The 25,482-nt window shown below is 45.3% G+C and overlaps 1 protein-coding gene across 4 annotated transcripts in view; it reads left to right on the forward strand.

Moving 5' to 3' along the window:
* TEAD1 (TEA domain transcription factor 1) overlaps nt 1-25,482 on the forward strand; it is a 151,421-nt gene that overhangs the window by 102,978 nt on the left and 22,961 nt on the right. For 2 of the 4 annotated variants that reach the window (XM_064715739.1, XM_064715740.1), the window contains 7 exons: nt 4,378-4,442; nt 7,390-7,452; nt 16,623-16,634; nt 17,830-17,964; nt 18,145-18,191; nt 18,633-18,694; nt 20,716-20,840. In XM_064715739.1, coding sequence (XP_064571809.1) covers nt 4,378-4,442; nt 7,390-7,452; nt 16,623-16,634; nt 17,830-17,964; nt 18,145-18,191; nt 18,633-18,694; nt 20,716-20,840 — 509 coding nt within the window. Of the gene's footprint in view, nt 1-4,377; nt 4,443-7,238; nt 7,302-7,389; nt 7,453-16,622; nt 16,635-17,829; nt 17,965-18,144; nt 18,192-18,632; nt 18,695-20,715; nt 20,841-25,482 lie in introns of all 4 variants that reach the window. The other 2 variants (XM_064715741.1, XM_064715738.1) reach the window with 2 other exon arrangements.

Raw genomic sequence — 25,482 nt, forward strand, 5'->3', positions numbered from 1 at the left:
ACTTTTTATAATTAGCCGTTCATTTTCAAGTTGCTAGCTGGCTTTATTTCCCACACTTGCCTATTTTTATCCCATTTGGATAGTGCCTATTACTGGGAGCTGGGAGGGCAGAGGTTTAATTTGTGCCATTAATGTTCTAAATAAAGACGCCCGCCGGCCTCACGGCTGCTCAGGGACGTGATGCACCAGCTCCCTGCCCTGTTGCCTGGCTTTGAGCAGTGATGCTCAGACAGGAGGGACACAGTGTGGCCAGGAGCATGTCCACAGCTGTGCAGGTGCTGGTAGAGCTGCCTGTGGTGCTGTGGTGGCCCATGAAGCCGCCAGCTATGCCTTCCTCGGGCAGGGTTGGATTTTCACCTTCAGGGCCTTGCTGGTGCTGGGTGAGGGGGACAAACGCACCATTGGCATCAAGGGCGAGGCCAGGAGCCGGACACAGAGCTCTGTGGGGGCTGATGCTTGGCTGCTTTGGGCTGTTCTTGGAGACAGCCTTGCTGGGGGAGGCTCCGTGCACAAGGGCCCTCTGTTAGAGCAACAACTGCCTCCTCCAGGCAGGGCGGCGGGAGGGGAGCTGCCCCACTCTGCAGCTGCTCCCACTTGTTCAGAGCAGAATGTCAGCTCCCTGCTGCCTGGGAGGTGTCCAGGATCTCCACACTCTGCCGTGCTGGGGGTGCCCAGGGATGGGGCAGGGGATTGGGAAGGTGGAGGGAGCCTGTGTGCCAAGGCTTGGCTGGAGCAGGGCTGCGCCCTTGGAGGGGCCACAGTGGAGCTCTGAGAGCTTTGGCTGTCCACAAAGCCTCACAGGCTTTTAGCATCTGCATTGTTTTCTAGCTGAACTCGCTTTTTACTCCATGCCATGATTAAAAAAGATGTTCCTTTGGACAAAATGCCTCTTCCACTGTATCAGTCCGGGGAGAATTATTGTTTGCAATGCACTGACGACACAGAAAGACATGACAGATAAAGCCTGAATTAACAGGGAAAAAAGCAAACTCTAAGCGGCAGCCTATGTAAAATATTTGTTGTGGTCCTCTCTTGATCTTTTCAAGATCCTTGGAAAAGATTCCTCTGCTGTGAAGATGTTTTATCTAACCAGGCACCTCCCCATGCCTCTCTTTGATACCTGAACCAAAACATTCAAAGCAGGAGACTGTCACAGCAAATGACAGGAAAAAAGAGCTGAAAATTTACAGTTCATAAATCTGACCTCTTCTCTTCTGCCAGGCAATTTCCCAGGTCTATATGACAAGGAGACAGAGGGAGGGTGTGTATGGAAAGTATTTCCACAGCTGAGCTCTTCTAGAGAAAACAGATCTATTTATTAATGAGCATTTTTCACCCTAAGGTTTCTAATGGCCAGTTAAAGAAGTTCCATGGGCCTCCTTTTGTTTCAGACTCTCCTCATTCCCAAGAACAGGAAAGGATGTTTTTAGGATTATTAAGCTTTCCTTTCTTTAAAATCCTCTTTGGACTTCAGCTGATCTGGAGATAAGATCATTTCTGTCCCTATCTGTCAGAGCTGCTAAAGAAGAGCACCAGTGTTTGGTAGATAACATTAAGGCTGTAAACTTTTAGTTGGGGGCGTCTATCTTGTTTATATCAGGCAGTGCTTCTGTTTGTGTTTATGGCTTTTGGTAGCCCAAGAAGGACTTTGTGTCTTTTCAGATTGCTGTGGCCAGGGAGAAGGTATTTAGTGAGCCTTCAGTAGCTCCTGCTCTGGCTAAACCTGATGCTTGTGTCTTTGCTGTGTTGAAAACATGATGGTAAGGAAAACATGGCTTGTGCTTTACCTCTGCCACTTTCAGTGGCTCCTGGTGGAGTTCCCCCCTCCTGCAAGTTAAGGCAAATTATTGCACCCTGTTGACTCTTGTGGAGTTAGGCTTTGGGTAGCCTTCAGCTCAAGGGAAGCAGGCACTTGCCAAAGCTGCAGGCTTGTTAGTCACAGCCCTGGCCAGCCAGACAACGGCTACAGAAACCCCCTGTGAGTATTTCATGGGTGGACTGGGGCTCAACCAGAGACAGCACTCAAATAATGCAGTCTGGATTTTCACTGCTTGGTGTTTTTAATAAAGATGCTTTTCCTGTCAAATGGCTGCCTGGGAACCTGAGCTTTCCTTTAAAAGCAGCTTTTTAGCTCTCTTGTCTGGGAGAAGGGCTGTGAAACACCTCAGCTGTGGCCAGGGATTGCATAGGGCTGCCTTAATGGGCACGGGATGGCTGGAGTGACCTGTGCTGTGCCCAGGTATCTGAAACATCTGCAGCACAGGCAGAGGGACAAGAGATGGCATTGCATCCTTTACATCACCTTAAAGCAGCACTGACCTGGCACAGTCACCTGCTGCTGATCAGAACAACCTGACAATATTGTTGCAGCAAAAAAAGCCCATTCTGGGTATTAATGTGTGCATATATTTAAACATGTGCAAAACAAGTACTTTCTGGAGGGGGGCATTCCCCAGTTAAATCAAAATGTGCATTTAGAAATAGGAAAATGTCCATATCACTTATCAAACTGATGATTGCAGGAATGTGGTGATCTCTGCATCTCAGCAGGCCGCAGAGGGCTGCCCTTGCAGGCAGGCTTCTGTTTGGGTTATGGGAAAGAGCACGAGACCAGGGAGATACAGAGGTGGAGCTTGCCCTGGTTTCACCCCATGAACACAAAGGCATGTGCTCACTACAAATGGCAAGGATTTTGTGAGCACAACAGGCTGCAGAGCTCATGTTCAGCCTAAAGACAAGGCCTTTGCATGAAATTAGGTAACTACCTGCTCGTCTGTTTGCATACGGAAATCCCTCATTTGTGTGCAGAAATGTGGCTGGTTTGTGTAACTGTTTGCTCACGCAAAATTTACCTCCTGAAGTTTGTCCTGAAGAGACCTGCTGGAGAGCTCCAAGCCAGTGGCGTGTTGTGGGAAACGTGGCACACAGTCCAGACCAAAACAAAAAACGCAGCTCTGCTCTGAGCTGATATTTCATGTTCTGGTACCCATTTGGCAAACATGAAAGAGACAGGAGCCATGAGGCATTTGATACAATAAGGCTTACAGGAGGAGACAGAAGAAAAAGTCTAGTTTGATTAAATATGTTCAGTCTTTCAGTCGACAAAATACACTTCAAACATATTCAGGCTACTTCAAAACGTCCCCGTCTCTCCCCCACAACATTAAAGCTGTAAGGGTTTGAAGCCCTGGCTGATAAAATAATTTTCTGCATTCCCCAGCTGTGTACTCATCCACTTCAAAATAGCTTGGTGGGTGACAAGTTATTTTCTTAACCTCCCCATTCTCAGCTCACTGCTAAATCAGTTTTCTCATTTTCTACACACGGGCTGCTTTTCCCCTGTGCTGAATGCAAATAGCTCTGTAACTTAGAACTTGTTGAACAAGTATATTTAAGTTATTACAACCCATAGAGAAGAAACATAATATGCAGTGAAAATAAACAGGACACCACATAAAACTCATGTTATCTTCCATGTCAGCAATACTTGGGAAGGAAATTATTTGGATAGAAAATGTTAGTTTGCATTAGGTAGCATAATGTGTGACTGAAGAAGAGTCAAATAGCCATTTTAGAGACTTGGAAGTATTTCACATTTCCAAGAGAAACAGAGCTCTGAATAACAAAGCACCGTGTTCATGGGCCCTGCTCCCACAGGAGCATCAGCACTGCAGGGCAGCCGCTCTTGTGAGTTATTGATTGATAACTGCTGGACTGGGACAGTGATTTCCATCTCTGGAGGAGCCTTTCTGGCAGGAAGGACCAGGTTTTGTTGTCCTCCTTGCAGAATTAGAACTTGGAGAGGAGCTGGCACATCTGGGTGATTGGCACAGGCTCAGGTAGCACAGAACCTTCTCAGGAGCAGCCTCTCCTCCCCACAGGGACAAAAAACACCTGGAGGAGCCCAGACCTTGTGTCAGCCCCAGGATGGGAGGTTCTCCAGTGAGACATCATGCTGGGCACTGCTGCTGGCCAAGGAGGTGCCTCTGCCTGTAAAGGGCTGCAGGCACTGAACTCATGGTGCTCTGCACGGTTCCCGTGGCACGGGGAGAGATGGAAGGGAAATACTGGTGAACAATGAGAAATACTGCAAATGTAAAGGAGAGAAAGGAGATGGAAGGAGAAGGAGGTGGGAGAGAAATACTGGTGAACAATGAGAAATACTGCAAATGTAAAGGAGAGAAAGGAGATGGAAGGAGAAGGAGGTGGGAGAGAAATACTGGTGAACAATGAGAAATACTGGCAAATTGTTTGCACAGAAAAGTGGAGTACATGTAAGACAACAAACCTGATGTGCATGGAGCTTGTGTGTTCAAAAATGGTTTTTGGTGGCTGTGGTGCTGCTTGTCCCTTACCATGAATTTCTCTTTGTTTCAGGTAGGAATGAATTGATAGCCAGATACATCAAACTTAGGACAGGGAAGACACGGACCAGGAAGCAGGTAAAATAACCCAGTGGGGAAGTATGCATGTCAGTGAATGACAAAACCTGGCATTTTTGGCTGCAGTGGCTGTCTGTGCTTCAGCTCTGATGGGATGATGTATTGACTTCACTATTCAGATTAAACACATGCTGCTTAGAGAATATTTAACACTCTGGGGTTTATGTTGTGACGGTGTGAGGATTCATTTTTTATTAATCTGTCTGTAAATGAAGCTATTATCCCCCCATATTTCATAAAAATTTCAAAAGTTGAAGCAAAACCATAAAGCATTGTGCCTTATTTCTTCTATATAATATTATAATGTAATGATTATTTTGAGATGGTAAATAATGGAACTTCTTAAAAGTTAAGAGAATTTGGCTGTACAATACAGATTATGGTTCTTGGATATGAGAGGTAAATATATAAAAATGAATTAATCATAATCATGCTCTCAGGTTATGACCTGTAGTTGCCATAAAATAAATAAATAAAATAATAATTAAAATAATTTAAGATATAAAATAATAAAAAATAAATAATTTAAAATAAAAATATAAAATAATAATCAAATAAATAATTTTAAAATTTCCCTAAGAGCCCTCAGGCTCCTGGTCTTTGACCATGGTAAGATTTCATTCATGTAAGAGTCTGCATAAACCTTAAAACTACCTTAAGTTTGTTTTACATGACTACCACATAACCATTAATTTATCTCCTATTACTAAATCCTTTAATTAATAATACTCACAGCAACCAGCAGCCTTGCAGAGAGCACAGTTTGTGTGCAGTTTGTGCAGTGGTTACTGCACTGTTTATAAACACTCCACGAATGGCAGAGCTCCCTGGCTTTAGGGTCAGGTGTGGGATCCCCCTTGTGGTGTGTGACAAAGGGCGGGCAGAGGCTGGCCCATGGCACGCTGTGCATGTCCTGCAGGGCAGAGGAAGGTGGCACTGGCTCACACAGAGCTGCCAGCACTCGGGTTTGATGCACTTTGGGTGCTGCTTTGCCCTGGGGGGTGTCCCTTGGCAGCCAGCAGGAAAGCATGTGTGCAAGGGATGGAAAAAAGCATCAGAAAGGAGGAGAACTGCAGCACGTGGAAAAGGAGCAAACCAAAGGCTGGCACAGAAATCACAGACTAAAGGCAGAGTCCCCACTTCTGCCCTGCCTTGCCCGTGCAAGCTCCAGGAGCTGGAAGTTATGCTGAGATCACAAAGTTGCCTCAGGAGCCAAAATGCAGAGCTTGGGGTTAGATCCTTGGCCAGCATGTACCAAGAAAGCAGGAGGGCTGTGATGTGTGCAGTGTCTGCCTCCATGCTTGTACATCCCTCTGTAGTGAGGCATAAATCACTTTAAACTGACTGCTTACAAAAGTTGGTTTGTGGCTGCTTTGGAGTTTTAACAGAGTGATTAAATGTTAATGATTGTTCTTCTTGTATAACCTTTAACACCACTAATATTCCACTGAAGGCAAAACAAATGAACCTGTGTGAAAACTCAGTCTAGGTGTTTGGCTGCAAAATTGCTCAGTAAGCAGCAGTATAACTCTGAATTGCTGCAAGCTGGTTCCTGAGCTGCTTCTCGAAGGTGGCCTTCAGGGACTGTGCTCATTGATGCATCATGGTTTGCTTCCCTACTAAAATACAGGCTTTTTGGTACTATTGTCACACAATAGTCTTACAGAGGAGGAAATCATTGTTTCTCCTTTTCTTTTGCTTTGTTCTTTCCCAGACAGGAATTGTAACTAATGTAGGAAAAATGTGCACCTCCTGATATGGTATGTCCGGGGTCAGAGGAGAATCAGAGATTTCCCTTTAGTGGTTTTTGCCATCACTACAGCTTTTAAACCTTCACACAGAAGGATGAAGGATGCTGAGTGCTCCCAAGTGTTGCTGGGCAGCATCATTGAACCCTCAGCAACAGCAGCATGGATTTGAGTATGTCCCTGGGTAAACAGGAATGCAAATTTGGGCCCAGGCCCTTCACAGCACAGGCAGCAACCTCTGACCAGTAACTGGTGTAGGGTAGGACTGGGTTTGCACAAATTTCTGAGCAACACAGCCGTGGGCCAGGCCTGGGCATCACTCAAGCTGATGTCAAGTTGCTGGTCCCCAGTTACACAAATGTTTTGTGGGCAGACTTGATGCTGAGATTACTAAGGAAACCAGCAGGGGTTCAGGGACCTGTGTTGTGCCAGTATTTTGTCATTTGTGCCAGAATTTTAAACGTTTCAGTGGGCTCAAAATGCAGCCCGAATCTCCTCACTGGAGCTGCAGAGCACAATAAATAATGGATAAAATTTCTTGGTGCCAAGTTACATCTCAAGCCTAGTGGCAAATGGTCAGAATGGGCTTCTGCATCCCCAGCAGATGGGGTGGAAATCCTTTGGGCTCCCCACATGAGAGATCAGGGCCTGGGCATGGATGGGATCAGTACCAAAGCACATGGGCTGCTGCGTCCAGCTGTGAGCTGTGTCTTCTGTCTTGTAGCTGAATGCACAACCTGGTGGGTTACATTTCTTTTTTTTCTTTCTCTTTTTTTTTTTTTTAATTTCCTTAATCAAGTCACTGCAGTGACTTGACCTGTATTGTTAAGCCTTGGTGCTAAGAGCTTGGTATCTGGCTGGGAATGTGGTATCTTTTAACAGCAGAGCTTACTGAAGGTGCAAATAACTTCCTCCCCTCAGAAAAGTTTCTTTTTTTTTTCTTTTTTTTTTTTAAGAAAAAAAATAGACATTTAAAATTTGATTTGCTTTTTTGTTTTTCTTTTGTTTGTTGTTTTTTTTTCCCCCCCTATAAACCTGAACAATGTAGGTGTCTAGTCACATACAGGTCTTAGCAAGAAAGAAAGTTCGAGAAATTCAAGCCGCCATTAAGGTACGTTTGGCTTGCCCAGTTGTAGGGGGCTTTTCATCTCCATGGTTACAGGCTTTTCCTTTGTTTCCTCCCTTCCCCTACCCTGCAGGTGTCTAGTCACATTCAGGTTCTTGCCAGAAGGAAATCTCGTGATTTTCATTCCAAGCTGAAGGTATGCGCTTTTCTGCTTTTGGGCTTGTGGTTGCTATGCCTGTCCCTCCTCCTCCTCCCGCGGTGATGGGCGAGCTGGGGCTGCTGTGCGTAACCTCCTTCTCCTGCATGTGGGAGCTCTCTGTGTCTCTTTGTGTTTAACCCCCGGGTTCTGCACTAGCATCCACATTAAAAACGTTGTTTTAACACTGTCCAAATGCCAAGTGAACTCCTCTTTGTAACAGCTCAGCACTTAAACCTCATTTTTAACCCCTTAGTCCATTTTTTTGTTTTGCTTTTTAACGGTCCTAGCAGTGTATTTAAGTACACAGGAGTTTTGCATAGCTGTGTAGATGCTTTTTAGCTTTTTTTTTTTTTTTTTTTTGCTTTTTCCAGAGGAGTAAAGGAGTAATTGGGGTAATTGTTTTCCATTCCCAAATGTTTTTTGTCTGTGCTTCTGAACTGATATCAGGAATACTTAAACCAGATCATTTATTCCAAGTGCCAGAGAGCACAGCTTATCCAGATTGCTCTATGGTGTTTCTAGACTACAAACTAGTATCACCTCAAGTTACACACTATTTAAAAGATTCCCTGAAATTTAATTTTTTTTTAAAGTAAATTATTGACATTTAATCTTTGGAAAGCCTCAGTCAGTCCTGTTCAGGGAATATTAAGTATGTTTGCTTAATCTGACATGATGAATTGTACATGTCCCTGTTTTCTCTGCCTTCCATAAAATATATTCTAAGGCTGAAAAGAACCTCTTGGAAATGCTTAATAGGGGTTTCTTGGATTGCTTGTTTTTTCAAGTTTTTCAGCAGAGATCTTGAGATTTTTTTGGGTTTTCTTCCCACACCATTTAAAAGTGGAAGAGGGAGTTTTGCAGTTTTTTTGCTGTCGATTTTTTTAAATAAAAAGTGAAAGAGCTTATAAATCTCTTACTTCCCTCCATTTTTTTTTTCTCCTTTTAGTGTGAGTGGATTTTTTTTTTTTCCTTCACCCAGATACGAGAACAAATCACGTTTTTGTTCTAGCTGGAAAGCAGAACGTTTCGGGCTGTGCTTTCCAGACCCCGAGCGGTGAGCGCTGCGGATGCTCACCCCCATCCTGGAAGTGCAGAGTAGGAATAACAGCCTGCCTTTGTAACAGGCCTCCCTGACAGAAGCACTGGGTTTTTCATGGGCAGCATGCTGGCAAGCTTGTCTGGCTGTTGGTGGCTGGCTTTTTAGCTGCACTGGCTGAGCAGTTGGGGTTCGTAAAGAACGACTAAGACAACTTAAACGTACTGCTTCTTAACCCAGGGTGCAATAATACAGAGATATGTAGCATTTTAAGCTCAAATTGTCAAGCCTTGATGCCTAAAATTAAGTATGTAAGTAGGTGGCCCTACTTTCAGAGGTGCTCAGCACCAGCAGCTCCTGGAGTTTTAGAGGGCTGGTGAGAGCTCAGGGCTGCAAAAATCAGAAAGCCCACGTAGGTACCAAATACAGGCCTAGGAGTCAAACACAATTATTGGATTTACTGCTCTAAAATGTGTCCCTTTCTGAATGCCTAAAATACCTTAAAATGTGAAGACACAAAGCATTAAAAAACATTTTAAAGTACTGCACCTACTGTAGTTTTATTGAAGCTTTCCAAAGAACAGAGAGGTAGCCAACTCTTAAGAACATTTCATCTAGTCTAGGTGGCATTTTCAGTAAATAGAGATCTGGGAGGAATTTTCATTTTAAGGAGTCGCCTGAAGAAGGGAAGATCTGTTTGGACAACAAGATATTTTGTAAGGGCTTCATACCTGGTTGCCCTTTTCCCCCCTGCCCATGGGCTGCTGGGTGGAAAGCAGAGCAGCTGCCGTGTCACTGCTGGGACTGATGGCCTCAGGAAGATCCCCAGCTCCAGGCCCCGACGCTCTGCAGGGCCATTTGCTTCACCTGTCTGCCACACCACGGTGGGGACAGACTGCATGCAGGTGACAGAGCTTTGCTGGCCCCTGTCCTTGCTGACAAAAGCCACTCCAGGCCTCCCCAGCAGGGAGGGTGCCGAGCTGCCTGTCCTGGCTGAGTGTCCATGAGCTCCCTCAGAGCCCTGACACCTCCCCAGCTACTCCTGCACAGCCCCAGCCCAGCTGAGGAGTTCCCAGCAAGGGTGAAGGAGCCAGGCCCACTTCACCTGCTTCTTCTCAGCCTTGCCAGTGCTGGTCCCAGTGAACAGGAGCCATGGCATGGCCCCTGTCCCCTGCTCTGGGCCCTCCTGGAGAAGGGACAGCCTCCAACAGGCCTTGTCCTCCCACACAGAAGAGGTGAAACTTTGATGAAGGAAGGTGCCATAAGGGAGCTGCCTTAGGAAGAAGAGAGCTCTCCTTCCCCTTGCCTGCTGCAATTGCTCCCTGGAGGTGGCAGAAGCCGCTGGTTTTGAACCTGAGATGGAACCTCGCTTCTTCAGACATTTTGTTTGTGCTACTGCCCCTTTTGCTTACTATTTCTGTGTTGAACCACCTGCATGGCCCACTGTCACTCAGAATCACCTGGAATCATGGACTATTTAGGATTGAAAGCACCTCTGGAGATCATTTAGCCCAACTCCCCTCTGCCAAAGCAGTTTGCAGAGAACTTCAAAAGCTGCCTGAGAAGGACATCACTGGTGCAAAAGGAAGGAAGGTGGACACATTCCAGCACCTCTGAGTGCTCATTGTTTCAACAGGGACCAATTTTGGCAGCAGCCTGAAGAGCCCCATCAATGTCCTTGGAAAGATGACGGGTTCTTGCTGTCCTGGAGTGGGTGCTGTCTGCATTCCCTGGTGAAGGGGTGACCAAGGAGAAGATTAAATGCACAGATTTTACAGTTGTGATTTTTAATCCAAGCATGTACTGACAGGACAAGGAGGAATGGCTTCAAACTGAAAGAGAATAGGTTTAGATTAGATATTAGGAGAAAAAAATTACTGTGAGGGTGTTGAGGCTCTGGAAGATGTTACCCAGAGAAGCTGTGGGTGCCTCAGCCCTGGCAGTCTTCAAGGCCAGCCTGGATGGTGCTTGAAGCCACCTGGTCTAGTGGGAGGTGACCTTTTAAAAAAGTCCCACTAGCAGTGGGCTTGGAACTAGATGATTTTTCAGGTCCCTTCCAACCCAAACCATTCTATGATCCTATGCTTCCCACCCAGGCCGACTCACCGTTTTTAACAGTGAGCTGCCACTTGTAAATTCTATGATTGGTGGCATCCAGGGAAGCAGTTACTACTTTAAAAAAAAAAAATCCCCTGTGGATCTGGTGTCAGCTTTCTTTTGAGATGTGTCTGATCCAATCTGTCCCATTGGCCCCTGCTCCTGTCCTCTCAGTTTGACAGTGTTTATACAAATAACCCTTTTCCCCAAGTAGCTGCTGAGTTTATTGTGTACCAAGAGATCTTACTGTCCTGCCTGGGTCTGAAACCTGCTCTTGGAGAGGAGAGGATTCAGGCAAATCTTCTTGTGTTAATCTTCTGCAAAAATCCACAAGGATGGAAGGATCTCAGAGCTATCTGCACACATGGCATTGGAAGCTGTCCTGAGAGGCAGCAATCTCACCTGCATGCCATCAACTCTGCTTGGTCCAGCAAAAAGTCCCTTTTCTTCAATGAGAAGTGCCTGCAATCACTGAGGAAGGATGGAAGGATGGATCCATAGCCTGCAAGGAAGTGAAGTTTCACCCATAAATGCTATTGCTACTTTTCAAGACCACCAGTAAAGAATGTCCCCCAGCCCTTCCAGGGATGTCACACATTTTAATTCTCTTTGCGGCTTGAAAACACACCTATTTTAGAGATTTTAGTCCTAATATACCGAGGTCATTAGAATCTTCCTGAAGTTAGAGAAATTTAATCTCATGAAAACGGGAAGAGAGGCTGAGATAAAGTTGTCCTTGGAGACAGATCTGAAAGGCGGCTCCTCTTCATGGCATTTCCTCTCAGGCAGAGGCTGCAGCAGGCAGAGCAGAGGTTTCACACTCCAGTGCTGTGTTTGTGTCAAACACACCAGCCCACAGTGCCAGCTCACAGCATTCCCACCTTTGCACTGACAGGGAGCCAAAGTCACCTCTGTCCACTCAGCACAAAAGATGGATTGGAAGTTGTACATAAACAGAGAGTAAAGGTGTTCACAGCAGGACGTGCATCTATCTTAGGCTTTCATATCAGATTTTCTTCATAGTGCAAGATTAATTAGACAGAGACAAAAAATTCAAATGACACATTAAAATGCCTACAGTTCACATCTATTACATGTTTTTAAATCTATTATTCTACATTCCACATTTAGAGATAAAAAGAAAATATTGTTGTCAATTATAAAATGCTAAAGATAGCTCTATACTTTTTTAAATGAACAATGATAAAAGCCTTGAAAAATTCCCTTTGATGTGAATGGAGTCTTCAGCATTTTGAAATACAATAAGATGGATTAATTGCTACTCATTAGGCAGCAAGTTGGGACAGCTTTGAATGCGCATTCTCTTCTTGGCATTAGCTATTGCCTGGCTGAAATAGCCAGCTTTTGTATTTACTCCTGTCTTCTCTAATAATAAGCAAATTGGAGATCAGGGCTAGAAACACTGAAGTGCTCTCTATCTTTTGTCCAGAACAATTGTATATTGTCATGATTTGTTTATCTTTTTTGAGCTACAGCTAATTATTGTAAAGGTTATTTGAATCAATACGAGATCTGAGCAGAAATAACATCTGCAAAATTGCTTATTAGGAAGCTATTTTATGCTAGTGTTACTGTAACATCCATTTTGTGAACAAATTGTTGTTTCTTATGTCTTTTTTTTTCTTTCTTACATGAAAAGTTTTGCATTTTAAATACTGGTACAGGTTTTAGGGCTTCTTGAATTAATACTGCTCTGTTGTGCTTACTTTTCCTCATACTGTCTTAGATTTTTTTTACTCCCAAAGTCATAGATAACATGGTATTCAAAGCCCCATGTATCATTCTAGGATAAGAGTTTTTATTTTTTTGTTTAAGAACTTGTTTGAACTGATTGATTGAATTATTCTTCTGTTTATGTTGGATTAAAAGAAAGTCAAGCACAAATCCTTTTGTGCTTGTTATGTAAAACTCTTGTTTCATGCAGGGCTTTTGTAGATATTAAGATTTATAAATTAATTATACTGGGGAATTATTATTATCTAATTTAACTATGTATTTTGCATTCCAAAATGAATTGTGAAAAGCAAACCTCAAGGGCCTGATTCATTAAAAGTTGTAGTCTTCTTGCATTAGATGCTTAGAGCTTGCATCTTCCAAAAGCAAAGTGTGTGCAACTGCAGCCAGAAGCAGTCAGCTAAACCACGAGGCACATCCTGGTCTCCCCTGCAGTGATGATTTTTTAGGGATTTAGTGGAACTAGACCAGTTTTCCACTGACTGGACTCTAAACCCACCCTGGTAACATTCATTACTCATTATGTACCACAGTGCAGAAGATTTTTACGAGAGGAGGGCAAGGCAGGGTGTGAGTGCAGCCTGTTGCTCACTCCAGTGTCATTCCTGGGCAGCAGCAATCCCATCTGAGCCCATCAATTAGGTAGGGTCAAACCAGGTCAGGGCCAGATGGGACCTATCCAAGGGATACCTTAAGCTCCAGCAGGATTTAATGATCCAGTAGGAGATGCTGTCCCCCCAAGCCTCTGCTGAATCTCAGCACGGGACTGCAGCTTGCTGGGCCAAACTTTTATTTTACTGCATCAGTGTAAACCACATTGGGCTGAAAGAAATTATTCCAGCTTTACAAACCAGCACAAGTGAGAGCAAAACAAACTCCTTTCTGGACAAGATAGGAAATCAAAATCTTAACTATTTGCAGTCATTAAAAATCCCACAACGTTCCTGTTTTAGAGTAGGGGTGTTAACCCATTTGTCCTGGCCAAATTCCAACCTGGGTAATTACTGTAATCTGCCTGTGTAAATTACCCCTGCCGTTTTAATTGGATATATTCCTTCTCTTGCTGCCTGAAGTGTGATGTAATACCATTGTGTGTTATTAATCAGTTACCAGGTTTCATCCCAGAAGTGACGGGTAGAGAGCCTCATTCCCTCCTGGTTACGAGTGCTCTCTATTACAGCACGAAAATCCCCAACATACACTTGTTTTTAAGTGGCAGACAAGCTGATATTGCAATCTAAATAATCAGCTTTAAAATGTGGCTATCCCATTTATTTTTGAAGACCATGAAGTCTGCTTGATTATACAAGCACAGGCAGCTTGCAGCTCTCCAAGTGAACCTGGAGCTGAAGGTGCTTTTTTGCCAGTGCAACTCAGGACCTCAAAAGTGTCTGTATTTGACTTTGAATTTGATTTCTGTCATGTTTGAATGTAAAGGTACATTGGGAAAAGCTGATCTTTCCACTGTGCAAAGATTCCTAAGCCTGCAAAAGGTGAAACTTCCCATTGGAGTGTACTGGCCTGATGTACGAAATCAGATTTGTCACCAGTGGGAAACTCTGGGGGGGTTGTTGAAACACCTCAAAACCAGCCCTGTTGCAAGGATTGCCTGTCTGAGCTCTCATTCTAAAGGTTTTTCCCCATCTCTCCACCCTCCTGAAAATGTAATCAGCTAAAGAGGATGAGAGGAACGACCCCACAAAACACAGATCATTCTAGGATGAAAAGCAGCAATTGGTAGGAAGAAAGGCATGTACCATTTTGTGTCACAAAAGAAAAAAATGTTTTCTCCCTCCAAAAATCCCTGTCACTGTCCCTAAAATTCAGGATCAGCAGGTTCACTGTAATGGTGACTAAGAGCTCCCCAGATTTTGAAGGAAGTGTAAATCTTCAGTAATTTTTCTTAGTTCACCTGTTAGGGTGGGATTTGCCTGCTGTAACTGTTGCTGGGTGTCCAGGCTCCCGTTCTAGTCCTTGGATGGCAGTAACATTGCAGAAGGTAATGCACTTCAGTTGGTTTCAGTGCCTCACAAGGCAGAAATAAATACAGCTCCTCCTGGACTGCACTAACACCAGCAGAGAAATAGCCAGAGACTTCAGAGGGATAAAGCAAGGCAAGAAGAACAATTTCATAGACATAACCTACCTCAACTCCCAGGAATGGACTTTAATAGCCCTGACAAAGCTTTTACTTTTAAATTCTCCTTTAGTTTAGCTCCATCTGCTAGTGGATCCAGAGGAGTCTGTCCCCTTGGCAAAGCACAGGCACATCCTGATGTGGTGGCACAGGCATGGCTGGGGCAGGCAGGAGGCAGAGCAGGAGGGGAGCCTGCAGCGCCCCAGCAGGTCTGGAGAACAACAAGGTAGGGACAAAAGCAGCTTCACATGGTGTTGGAGATTGCTAGGAGCCAGATGCACATGTCTCCTGTGTCATTTGTTTTACACACAGGACACAGATCCCCTGAATGTTGGTTTTTGGTAGGATTCAGCAGGCTCTGTGAGACTCTCATGGTTTGGCATTTCCAAGCCAGCTGTGCTTACACAAAAAGGGTGGAACAGAGAAATCTGGTAGGGCTAGATCTCCATATTGCTTCAGGAAATCTCCCTTCCATCTTTTCATGATGGAGGGTCCTTCTTGCTGTGCAAGAGTGTAGAGGGGTCTGGGGAGCAGCATGAACCTCAGGACTCTGCCACTTCTTAGCACCCAGCTAACATCTCTTTAGCCTGCAGACATCCAAAGGCAGCCAGTAAAACATACCATGCATAAACCTCCTGTGCACACCTTCCCACCTGGGGCAGGCAGGGCTGAGAGCCAGGGCTGACCTCCAGCTCTCAGCCAGAGAGCTGCTTCCTGTGCTTCTATTGGGAAGCTGCAAGCTTTGTGAAAGGACTGAGTTGGTCCCTGCACTGAGGGATGGGTCCCTGAGCACAGGTGAGCCCAGGGTGTCAGAGCTGCTCAGGCAGCTGAGCACAGGGCTGTCCTGCAGGCTCACACCCTGCAGGGAGCACAGGGAATGGGGCTGGGCACAGGGAATGGTGCTGGGCACAGGGAATGATGCTGGGCACAGGGCTGCCCTGCAGTGCAGGATGATGCTGCACAGGGAATGATGTGGCAAGGAATGGTGCAGGCACAGATGGTGCTGGCACAGGGAATGATGCGGGCCGGGCTGCTGAGATGCACAGGAATGATGCTGGCAGGGATGAGTGGGCACAGGAATGGTGCAGGCACAGGGAATGGTGCTGGGTGCACAGGGAATGCGGCTGGGCACAGGGAATGATGCTGAGCTAGAAGATGCTGAGCACAGGTGTGCAGGACAGATGTGATGCACAGGATGTGTGGGCACAGAATGGGCGCACAGGATGGGGCTGGGCACAGGAAGGGCTGCACAGGGATGGCGAGCACAGGATGGTGGCACAGGAATGATTGAGCCAGGAAGTGCTGGGCACAGGAATGGTGCTGGCACAGGATTGTGCTGGACAGGGAATGATGGAGCAGATGGGCGGCACAGGAGGGCTGAGCAGATGGCGGCAGATGTGCTGGCAGGGATGAGCTGGCACAGGGAATGGTGCTGAGCACGGAATGGGCTGCACAAGGAATGGTGCGGGCAGATGGTGCCGGACAGGGAATGGTGTGGCACAGGGATGGGCTGGCACAGATGATGCGAGCAGGATGGGGCTGGGCACAGGGAATGGTGCTGGGCACAGGGAATGGGGGCACAGAAATGGCTGAGCACAGGGAATGGGGGCACAGGATGGCTGGGTGCACAGGGAGATGCTGGCACAGGCTCACACCTGCAGGGTGCACAGGAAGTGCGAGACAGGGATTGGTGCTGGGCACAGGGAATGTGCTGGCACAGCTACACCTGCAGGGGCACAGGGAATGTTGGCACGGGCTGCCTGCAGGAGCACGAATGATGCTGAGCAGCTCTGCCCTGCTCCACCTGCAGCTCTCCAGGCTGTGTCCCACAGGGGCTCCTTGCACAGCTCAGGGAAACACTCTCAGCAACAATCCCTCTCCTCCAGTATCCACAGCTTTCACACAGGCAGCTGGGGGTTGTTTCTCCCCAGGGCTTTGCTGGTTTTTTTTCTTTTTAAACCCATTTTTCCCCCCTTTTAATGAATCAGACCCTGGGTGAAAATAATGCATTTGTTTAAAGCTGATATTTAATGTTGAGCAAACTGCTCTTCCTTTGTCTCTTACTATTTTGTTCATATTTTGCTAAGAGTCTGCTATTCTACACAAGCATTTTAATAAACTGTTTGTTGTTGTATCCAGGTAACAAGCATGGTAAGTATTTTGACTAAACCAAGTATTATGTACCTTAGCTGTGCTTGGCAGAATTTTTTGGCTAGCTTTTCCTGTACTTTCAGCCTGTGCTGTTTCTAAAGGAGCTGTTCAAAGGAAGAAACTGCTCACCTATAGTACTACTACATACAAGCTTTGGAGGGAGCATATGTGCAAAGTCATATACCATACATAAGAGCATGCACCTCTTGCCAGCATGCTTGCTACTTTGCTTGTAAAATATAAGCAGAAAAAAAAAAAACAACCCAAAACATCCTTGCCTAATACTGCTTGTGTTCCTTCATTCTAAGTGACACACCTAAATATTGGTAGTTATTAATGCAGTACTTCTGGATGAGGAACCCTGCTGTAGCAGGTGTAGCAGTCTGTTGTTTGCTCATCTCCCCTGAGCTCAGACATCCCCCTGGTTAACTCTGCTGCATTAAGAGCCATCCCTTTCTGTCCTGTGACCGTCCCTGACTGGCAGTGGCTGGACTCCAAGTGCTGCTCTAACACAAGTAGCTGATAACAGCCCACCTTTTCCTAAACTCCTTCCTGTGTGCTGCAAAAAAGCGGGAATTTTATGGCTGGTAGCTCTCTGTGGCAACACTGTAAATCAGTAAAACACCACCACTCAACATTTAAGATGTCATTTACATGGTTGTGACCTAACTTTGGAAATGCTTGTCGTAAAGCTGAATCCAAAATGTCCCTAAGCATGAAGAAAGCTGTCCCTGTTTGCGAGTCAGCCGCAGTTCTGTGTTCTCATTTTACAGGGCAACACAAAAGGCAGACTTCTCTTAGATGGAAATGACAGAGCTCAAATCTCAGTGCTCCCTGTCCTGCAGGCAGAGCTGAGCCTCAGGAGCACGCCCTGCTTAGCCCAGCCTGATTTAAAATCAGAATTTGCCCAGATAAACAACTGGGCAGTAGTTTGCTGTGCCAGAGCTTCCTGTGTGTTGGCAGAGCAGACTGTGAGAATTCAGGTCTACCCTGCATGTCTGAGAGGAGGTTTTGCCTTGAGGTAGTTTGAGTGTTAGCCTCTGTGCTGTATTTTTTTTTTTTCCTGCATGGTTTGCTATTTTTGCATTTTCTGTGTGGCTTTTGAAGTTTTTAGTTTCGTGCTTGTAGCTGCAGTTATTTAATGCCATTTGTTGTGCCAAACGTTTTAAGACTCCATGTAATTGTCATATTAAAGGATCAGACAGCAAAGGACAAAGCACTCCAGCACATGGCTGCAATGTCATCAGCTCAGATAGTCTCAGCTACTGCTATTCACAACAAGCTGGGCCTGCCAGGAATTCCCCGTCCTACATTTCCTGGGGCACCTGGGGTAAGTCCCAAAAAAATCCCTGTATTCCCTAACAACGTTCAGTAGAACACTAAGATGGAATGAGTGGATTAATGCTTTGACTTGAGTTTGCAAAAGGAATGGTGCTTGTTCAAAAATACCCCAAGTCCTTCCAACAAAGAGAACAACTGTGGCCCTGTTTGTTTGTTTTTCCTCTTTCAGTTTTGGCCGGGCATGATCCAAACGGGGCAGCCTGGATCCTCGCAAGAGTAAGTCTGAAAATTCCAAAGTGCTTTTTCTCTGTGCAGTGTGAAGGGTGGCTTGTGCACTCTGGGAGATCAGCAAAGCAAGAACTTGCAAATTTTTCCAAAAAGGAGGTGAAGACAGTTTCAGGGAAAGAAAGAGCCTTTATAGTGATGTGAACTCACTTTCAAAAAGTTATAAGGGATCCCAAACCTCAAAACTGAGGCTGAATTCCAGATGGGCACCCTCCTTTGTGTCCTTTGGGAGTCCCAGCAGTGCCCACCCCTGGCTGTAATTCTCACCCCCTCTATTCCCTCTGTGCTGTCTGTCTGTTAAATATGCTCTACAAAGAAGAGATTTGTTTGTGGGTAAGCTCATCAGGCACCTATTCTCCTATACTGTGTGACTCTGATGGAATTTCCTGTGGGTGGCACAGTGTGTGATTTTTGTGCATCTCTTTTTTGCAGTGTCAAGCCATTCGTTCAGCAGGCCTATCCTATACAGCCATCAGTCACAGCTCCCATCTCAGGTAATCCTCCCATTCATCCTCTGCCTTAAAAATACTTGAATTTTGTACTGAATGTGATTTATTAACTTCTGCCCTGGGCAGAGCCGCTGCTCAGGATCTCATGTGTCCTCCAGCCAAAGGAAGCATCAATCCCAGTGTCCTATTATATATATATATATATATATATATATATATATATATATATATATATATATATATATATAGTGTCCTATATTATATCTTAGGGGAAATCATTGTGTTTGGGCTTTTTTTTAGGTAGGAAGCACTAATGCATATGCAAGGAGTTGTGATGTGTGATTTCCAGTCAGCGCTCTGTATTGTAGGAATTACTGTAAAAAATGAGTAATAGGATGAACGTTTCCCTTAGAATAGCTCTGTAACAAGAATACACCTTAATTTATTTTAAACTGAGCCTAAAACCCCTCCCAATATCATATACACTTAGCCATAAGTGTAAAACTTCTCTGTGTATCAGGTTGTTTATAACTCATCCCCTCCTGGAGGTCCTGCTTTGCCTGGTACCACTTTGATAAGTACCTAATTTTATTCTGAATTTCATTGCTCAAGTTGATCAAGCCTTTCCCATGGCTACTTCCCTGCTACTTTTCCCAGGTTCTTTCCATGCCTGACTTCATGAAAGCTCATTATTTCTTTGCAGATGATTTCTCATGTTATGTCTCCCTTGCCAAATGCCCCCAATGCTTCTGACTCTGTGTAGCAAGTTTTTGACTCCTACCCAATTCTTTATGATTTTCTAACTTGCTGCTATTTAATGCTTTGAACTAAAGCTATTTTTCTGCATTCATGAGAATGCCCTTTTCTTGACATCCCTAATTTATAACATTATTTTCTAAGACAGGTATTTTCTATTGTCTTCTTTTAGCCATCCATGTTTTCTCTCAGAATTAGGAGCATCAGTATTTCTAAATCAGACAAAACTCGTGCATGAGTTTTTGCTCCATTAGAATTCCTGTTCATGTCTGGCCAGTGATTTTTGTAATTCCCTGTTTTGCACGAGCCTCACACCTTCATTGCCTGAATTTGAGGGTTGGGGTCAGGTACCACATTCCCTTTATGGGATATGTTCACACACTGCCTCTGACCTCTCCCTGCTTCTCAGCCTAGTCCAGGATAATCTTTATTCTCGTACTTTTGGTGCCTCTCCCCTGCCTTTCTTGTGCCTGTGTCTCTCCAAGATGAGTTTTGCCTGTGAGCTGCTGCCTTTTCCTCTTCCTTTACAGTTTTCTTTCCTTCTTGTCCAATTTTCTACAATGAGGACCAAGAGAGAGCATTTATTCCTTCTCTTGAGGTGAATTAGAGAGGGTGGTTAACATCCCTTCTCTATCTAGATCATGTCATTCTCTCTTTATTATCAATTTGAAACATTTTTTTTTTCTTTTTAGGGTATGATTCAGCTCTCTACAGTAATTATTTATTATTAGCTGTATCATAATGATGCCTAAAAGCTCCAAAAGAAGTCAAGACCCAATGTGCAAATACGTAGTAAGAGACAGTCCCTGCCTTGGAGAGCTGGTACTCTAAATAGGAGAGGGGAATTGAGAGTGGCAGCAGAAACAGGGAAAAAGAGGGGTGATTTACCTGTACCATGTGGCACATTAGGAGCCAGAAATGGAGTCAGTTCTCTTGCCTCCCAAGGCAGGAATGTCTCCTGTGAGCCTTCCAAGGAAGGATGCAGCTGTAGGTCCAGGTGAAGTCTCTATAAATCTCTGCAATCTAGTATATAATTTAAACAAAAATTCTACAGTGAGTTACAGCCCCAAGGAAGCAAAGTAGTAGTAGTAGTAGTTTTCTTTCTGCCACTATTAGATTGCTGGGCTGCCATCTCTTTTTCTACACATTACCCTGAGTTTTCCCAATTTTAACTCATCCTGAATTAATTACTTGCTAAAATTAATATAAATATCCAAGGGCCCCATGCATAATTCCCAATTATTTTTAATTGAGCAGATATGAGCTGAGGAAGTGTCAGCTTCCTGATGCAGATGTTTCCTGTGTTGCAGGCTTTGAGCCCACATCAGCTCCAGCCCCCTCCGTGCCTGCGTGGCAGGGCCGATCCATCGGTACGACCAAGCTCAGGCTGGTGGAGTTTTCAGCTTTCCTTGAGCAGCAGAGGGACCCTGAATCAGTGAGTATTTATTGCCCTTGTGTCCACTGATCCTCAGCTTTGCTCCCCTACTCCTGATCTCCAGCTTTGCTCCTTTGCTCCCCACCCTCTGGACACGCCTTCCATCACGTATGGTGGAATACTCCTGTATCTCTGTGCTCACTGCTGCTCTGTGCAGTATTCCTCTCACCCCAGGACTGTGTTTTCCTCTCTTGCCCTCTTTTCCCCCATTTGCAGCAGCCAGGGGCCTCTGTGAAAGCAGGCAGGGTTTGCTCTGGCGCCTGTCTCGCTGCTGACCTAGTTTAGCAGGTGTACCAAATTGCATTGTGTTCTTGGCAAGAATTCAGTGCTTGAACTCTAAGTTAAAGCCTAATCTGTTTCCTAACCAAAACAAAATTAAGGACTTGCCCAGAAAGCGTGCATATTGCATATTGAGGTTTTTTTTAATGAAGTTTTAGATTTTCTTTTAATTTTTAGTCTGTATACTGTAGGGTATAGTAAGGGTAGTTTCTGAAGTTGGCTGTAATGTGTCATTACTCCAGTAAGCCTTGAACCTTGACATTAATCCCCATATATTTACCAAGAGCTAGGTAGCCTAGCACTGATTCTACTGCATTGCAAATAAATGGAAAGAACTTCTTTCAGCTGGAACCTGAGAATTTTTTTCGAGATAATTTCTGAAAAGCAAATACTGTCCTGAATGGGTGATATGGACGGGCCATTTTTGTTCAGATTCCTGGCAAAATACAGTAGCCTTGAGAAGAGAGAAGCTATCATTTTGCTTTTATAATCCAGCACTGGAAACCATAGCATTAATGGGCTCTGGTGTTATCCAAGGAGTGTTTACCCTGCGCTGTGGGGATTGGAGACATAGCCCAGAAACCTTACAACAGAGGAATGCTGCTGGCAGGGCCAGATCCCAGTGAAAACACACCCTGTCTCAGCTGTCCATGCACCCACCACGTGGCAGGGTGCTGCTTTGCTGAGTGGCAGCTTTGCCAGCCTGCCTGGGCTCTCAGGGCAGCAAATGTTTGGCAGCAGGTACAGTTCTCTCAGTGCTCACCTGAATTTCCAGGGTTTCCCTGGACCCCTTTGCCTTCCCATGGTCTCATGGCAGCCCTGCCTCTGGTGGGCTTCACCTCAGAGTGCTCCAGGCCCCTCTGGAGCACCCCCTCCACCCCAGCCCTGCGTCCCTCTGGGCAGAGGTTTGGATTTCTGGGTACCACATCCAGGTCTCCCCAGCAGTCACCCTTATCCATGCACGGATTCCCCAGCCCTTGCTGACCCCATGGAACGTGTCCTGCTGATTTCTGGGCTCTGCCATCCCCAGCCTGCCCCACACCAGCGTGTGTGTGTGTGCGTGTGCTCCAGGTTACTGGGAAAACACGATGTGGCCACGTGATGCTCAGCCTTGCTGTCTGTGTGTGAATGAAATCTTACTTCTGTGCAGTCTCATTGGCTGTTTTGCCACCTAATTATCCCTTTCCTGGAGGTTTTTATACCATCAATCCATATACAAAGCTCCTGTGCTGGTGTGGTGGGGTGTTTGTGTCAGAGGGAGCAAACAGGGCTGGGCAGCTGAGCAGCTCTGGCCCTGCAGGGAGGCAGGGGAGGTGTGAACAGAGGCATGGTTACCCAGGATGGCCCCACAAGCACTGTGAAGCCTTCTTTGGAGCAAACTGATATTATTTGAAATTCCTGAGGGTGCAGAGGCCCACTGGGTCTTGTCCCAGCTTGCAAGAAGCCTGCTGAGAAACCCACCCTTCAAATGCATTTTTATTCAGGAGGGTTTCCAGGACAAGCAGGAGCATCAAACTCCCCAGACTTGTTTTAAAAAAAGCTGTAACACTGTAAAAATGAGACCAAGAGCTCTCCTTGGAGGTGAGAGCAACCCCAGCCTCCTGTGGTGCCTCTGCAGAAAATGTGAATTCCTCCTGCAGCTTTGCCCACCTTTCTTTGTGGGGCTGTTTTGCTGCAGGTACAGTTTGCACAGCAGAGGAAAAATGGGGGTTTATTACTTTTCACATGGAATCAGCGAGGCAGGTGACCTGAGTGTGTTTCCACATTGTGCTCATGAAGTCCTGCAGGCATGTGCTGTGATTGCAGCATCTCCTTTGTGCCTCTGCTGGCCTCAGAAATGAATGTGTTTGTGTGCTGCTACAGGAGACATGTGAGGGAGTTCTCCTCTATCTTCTGAAAAAGGACACTTAGAGATTCATTGCATTGCTGACTTCTCACAGAAAATTACATAAATTAGCATCTTCATCAAGTGTGCTTCCAACATTTCATTAAACAAAGGTGACCCTTCCTCCCTCTCTCCCCCAGCCCAAAATCAGGCCAGAAAGCCTCATAGTGCTAGAGGCAAGTAGAGCAATTCCACCTCCAACTGTAACCTGGAAGCTTATTGAACTTTTATTGTTCATTTTATTTGGTTTATTGGGATCAGGACTTGATCCTGGCAGACCCCTTGCAGTCCCTATTCCTGGCCAGAAATGAGAAATTTGGGTTTGTCAGCTGTGGTGGCTCCCTCAGCCTGCAGTGGGGCTGTGCATGGGCACGAAGGTCCGACCACAGGGAATAATTCCTGGTGGGAGTGGGGCCTGCAGCATTTCTGTGGCTCTTCCAAGGGTAAATGGTGTTTAAAAGTTTTCTAAAAAGCTCAGTGCCAGGCACTTTCAGAGGTTAGTTTAGATTGGGCATTCTGGAGGGTTGGGAATCAGCTCCATAGAGTCCTCTCACTTGTGGACAGCTGTTGATCTGTTGATCTTTTTCCTTGTTTAGACACAAAATTATTCCATTTGCAAAAGGGAAAAATATAGAAAGGAAACAATAAGGAACCCTCACTGTAACTCTGCATGGCAGAAGATAGTCTGGGGAACACAAGATGGCAAAATAGTGGAACACTGACTCTGCAGTGAGGATGGGTAAAATTGCTCCACCTTTTCCATGAAAATCAATTCAGTTTATGAATGTCAAGCTGTATTTTCTTTATGTGGCATTTTGTGCTTAAGTACGATTCCTAAATGGTGCATAGGAGTTTCCCTTGCAGGGCCAAGCAGCAGCGTTTGGACCTTTGATTATTCCCTGCCCTGTATAACTCTGTTCTCAGCAGATGGAGCAGTTTTTGTGCCCATCTGTTGCTTCCAAGACAGGTTTTCCTTAATGGGAGCTTTCCATTTTTATTCCAGTGGTGCTGTGATAGTTCAGGACAAATGCTCAAACCAAGCAATCCCATGTTTCCTAACAAATATTAAGTGAGCATGAAGGCAGGTTAGAAAGGATCTAAGCAACTGACTGCTACACAAGCAGATATAAAATTCAAAGACTATAACTGAAATGAAAATAATTCAAAATCTTTATATATATATATATAAAGAGAATATATATCAGAGAAAAAGCCCTATCACCATGCAGCAAAAAAAGCCTTTTCTTCTTTTTTGAGGCTTCTTGCTTTTGCTGTCACATTTATTTAAATTGTGAGCACGTCAGACAGCTTTACATTTAAAATATCTATATAGGGCCATACAGAACATGGCTGATGGACATTTTCAGTACTAGTCCACCCATCCAAACTGTCAGATTGCGTTAGGTCCAAATTTCAAAATGTATTTTAAAAAGTGGTGAAGAAATAAAACATTCTTTATGTTTTAATTCAGGTTTTATTGTTGTTGTAAAAAGACTTTGTGAGCCCGGGGAGAATTGTGCCTGAGAACCAGAAAGGGAAAGCAATTGCTCAAGGGCCATAAAAACAGCCTGCCATCATTAGCCAAATGCAGTAAAACTCACCAAAGTTAATCAAACCACCTAAGTGATGAAAAATAAATGAGATCTTTTCAAAAGAAGCCCTCCATCCTTGAACAATATCCATTGTTGCAAGGATTGTTTATCCTTTCTGTACTCCCTGTGAACAGTAGAAAAAGCAGTCCAGCATTTCAGTCACAAGGAAGTCCTTGGTTTAGTGTCTTTGTGATGTGAAAGGACAAGAAAGCAAACTCACATTAGGATGAATGTCTCAGAGCTGCAGACTCTGCACTGGAGGTCATTTTAATCTGGAATCAGGAAGTTTTGCTGAGCACAAGGCTCATTTATTTTGCCGTGCTGGAGAGCTGCTCGTTGGCCGTGGGATGCAAGCGTTCATCTCTGTGAAATGCTCATTTTTGGGTCTCCATAGCTAGAAGTCCCAAGAAAGCACTTTGAAAACCTGGCTGGCACCTGGCTGTGCTCTCCCTGCTGCCTCCATGGGCCTCTCCTCCTTTCCAGGGAGATCTCCCAGCAAAACTGGAACTGCAGGGCACACGTGGGGTGGGCTGTGGCTGTGAATTCCCCCCTCTGCCTGCCCCCAGCAGCTGTCCTGGCTCGCCCCAAGGGCTTTGCAGCTGCCTGTGCCTCTGCCCTGCATGTCCCCAACTCGTCCTACAGCTCCCCTGCACCCACCCCAAAACTGGGCAACATCCCCTGCTCTGCTCTGCAGAGAGCAGATAATGGCATGCTCACGTGCTCATTTGTTCCTCTGCTGCATTCAGGGGAGATGTAGATGGCCCTTCTCTGATAAGCAACTATTCAGTAGTTTGTTTTCTTCTGCTGTTGAAATGCGTGGCCCCGTGCCCTGCTCGCTGTGCACTGTCTAACCTCCCTTCCAAATGGAATTAATAATTCCCTCCAT

This window comes from Zonotrichia leucophrys, chromosome 5 (genome assembly GCF_028769735.1).
Source record: "Zonotrichia leucophrys gambelii isolate GWCS_2022_RI chromosome 5, RI_Zleu_2.0, whole genome shotgun sequence".
Taxonomy (NCBI): Eukaryota; Metazoa; Chordata; class Aves; order Passeriformes; family Passerellidae; genus Zonotrichia; species Zonotrichia leucophrys.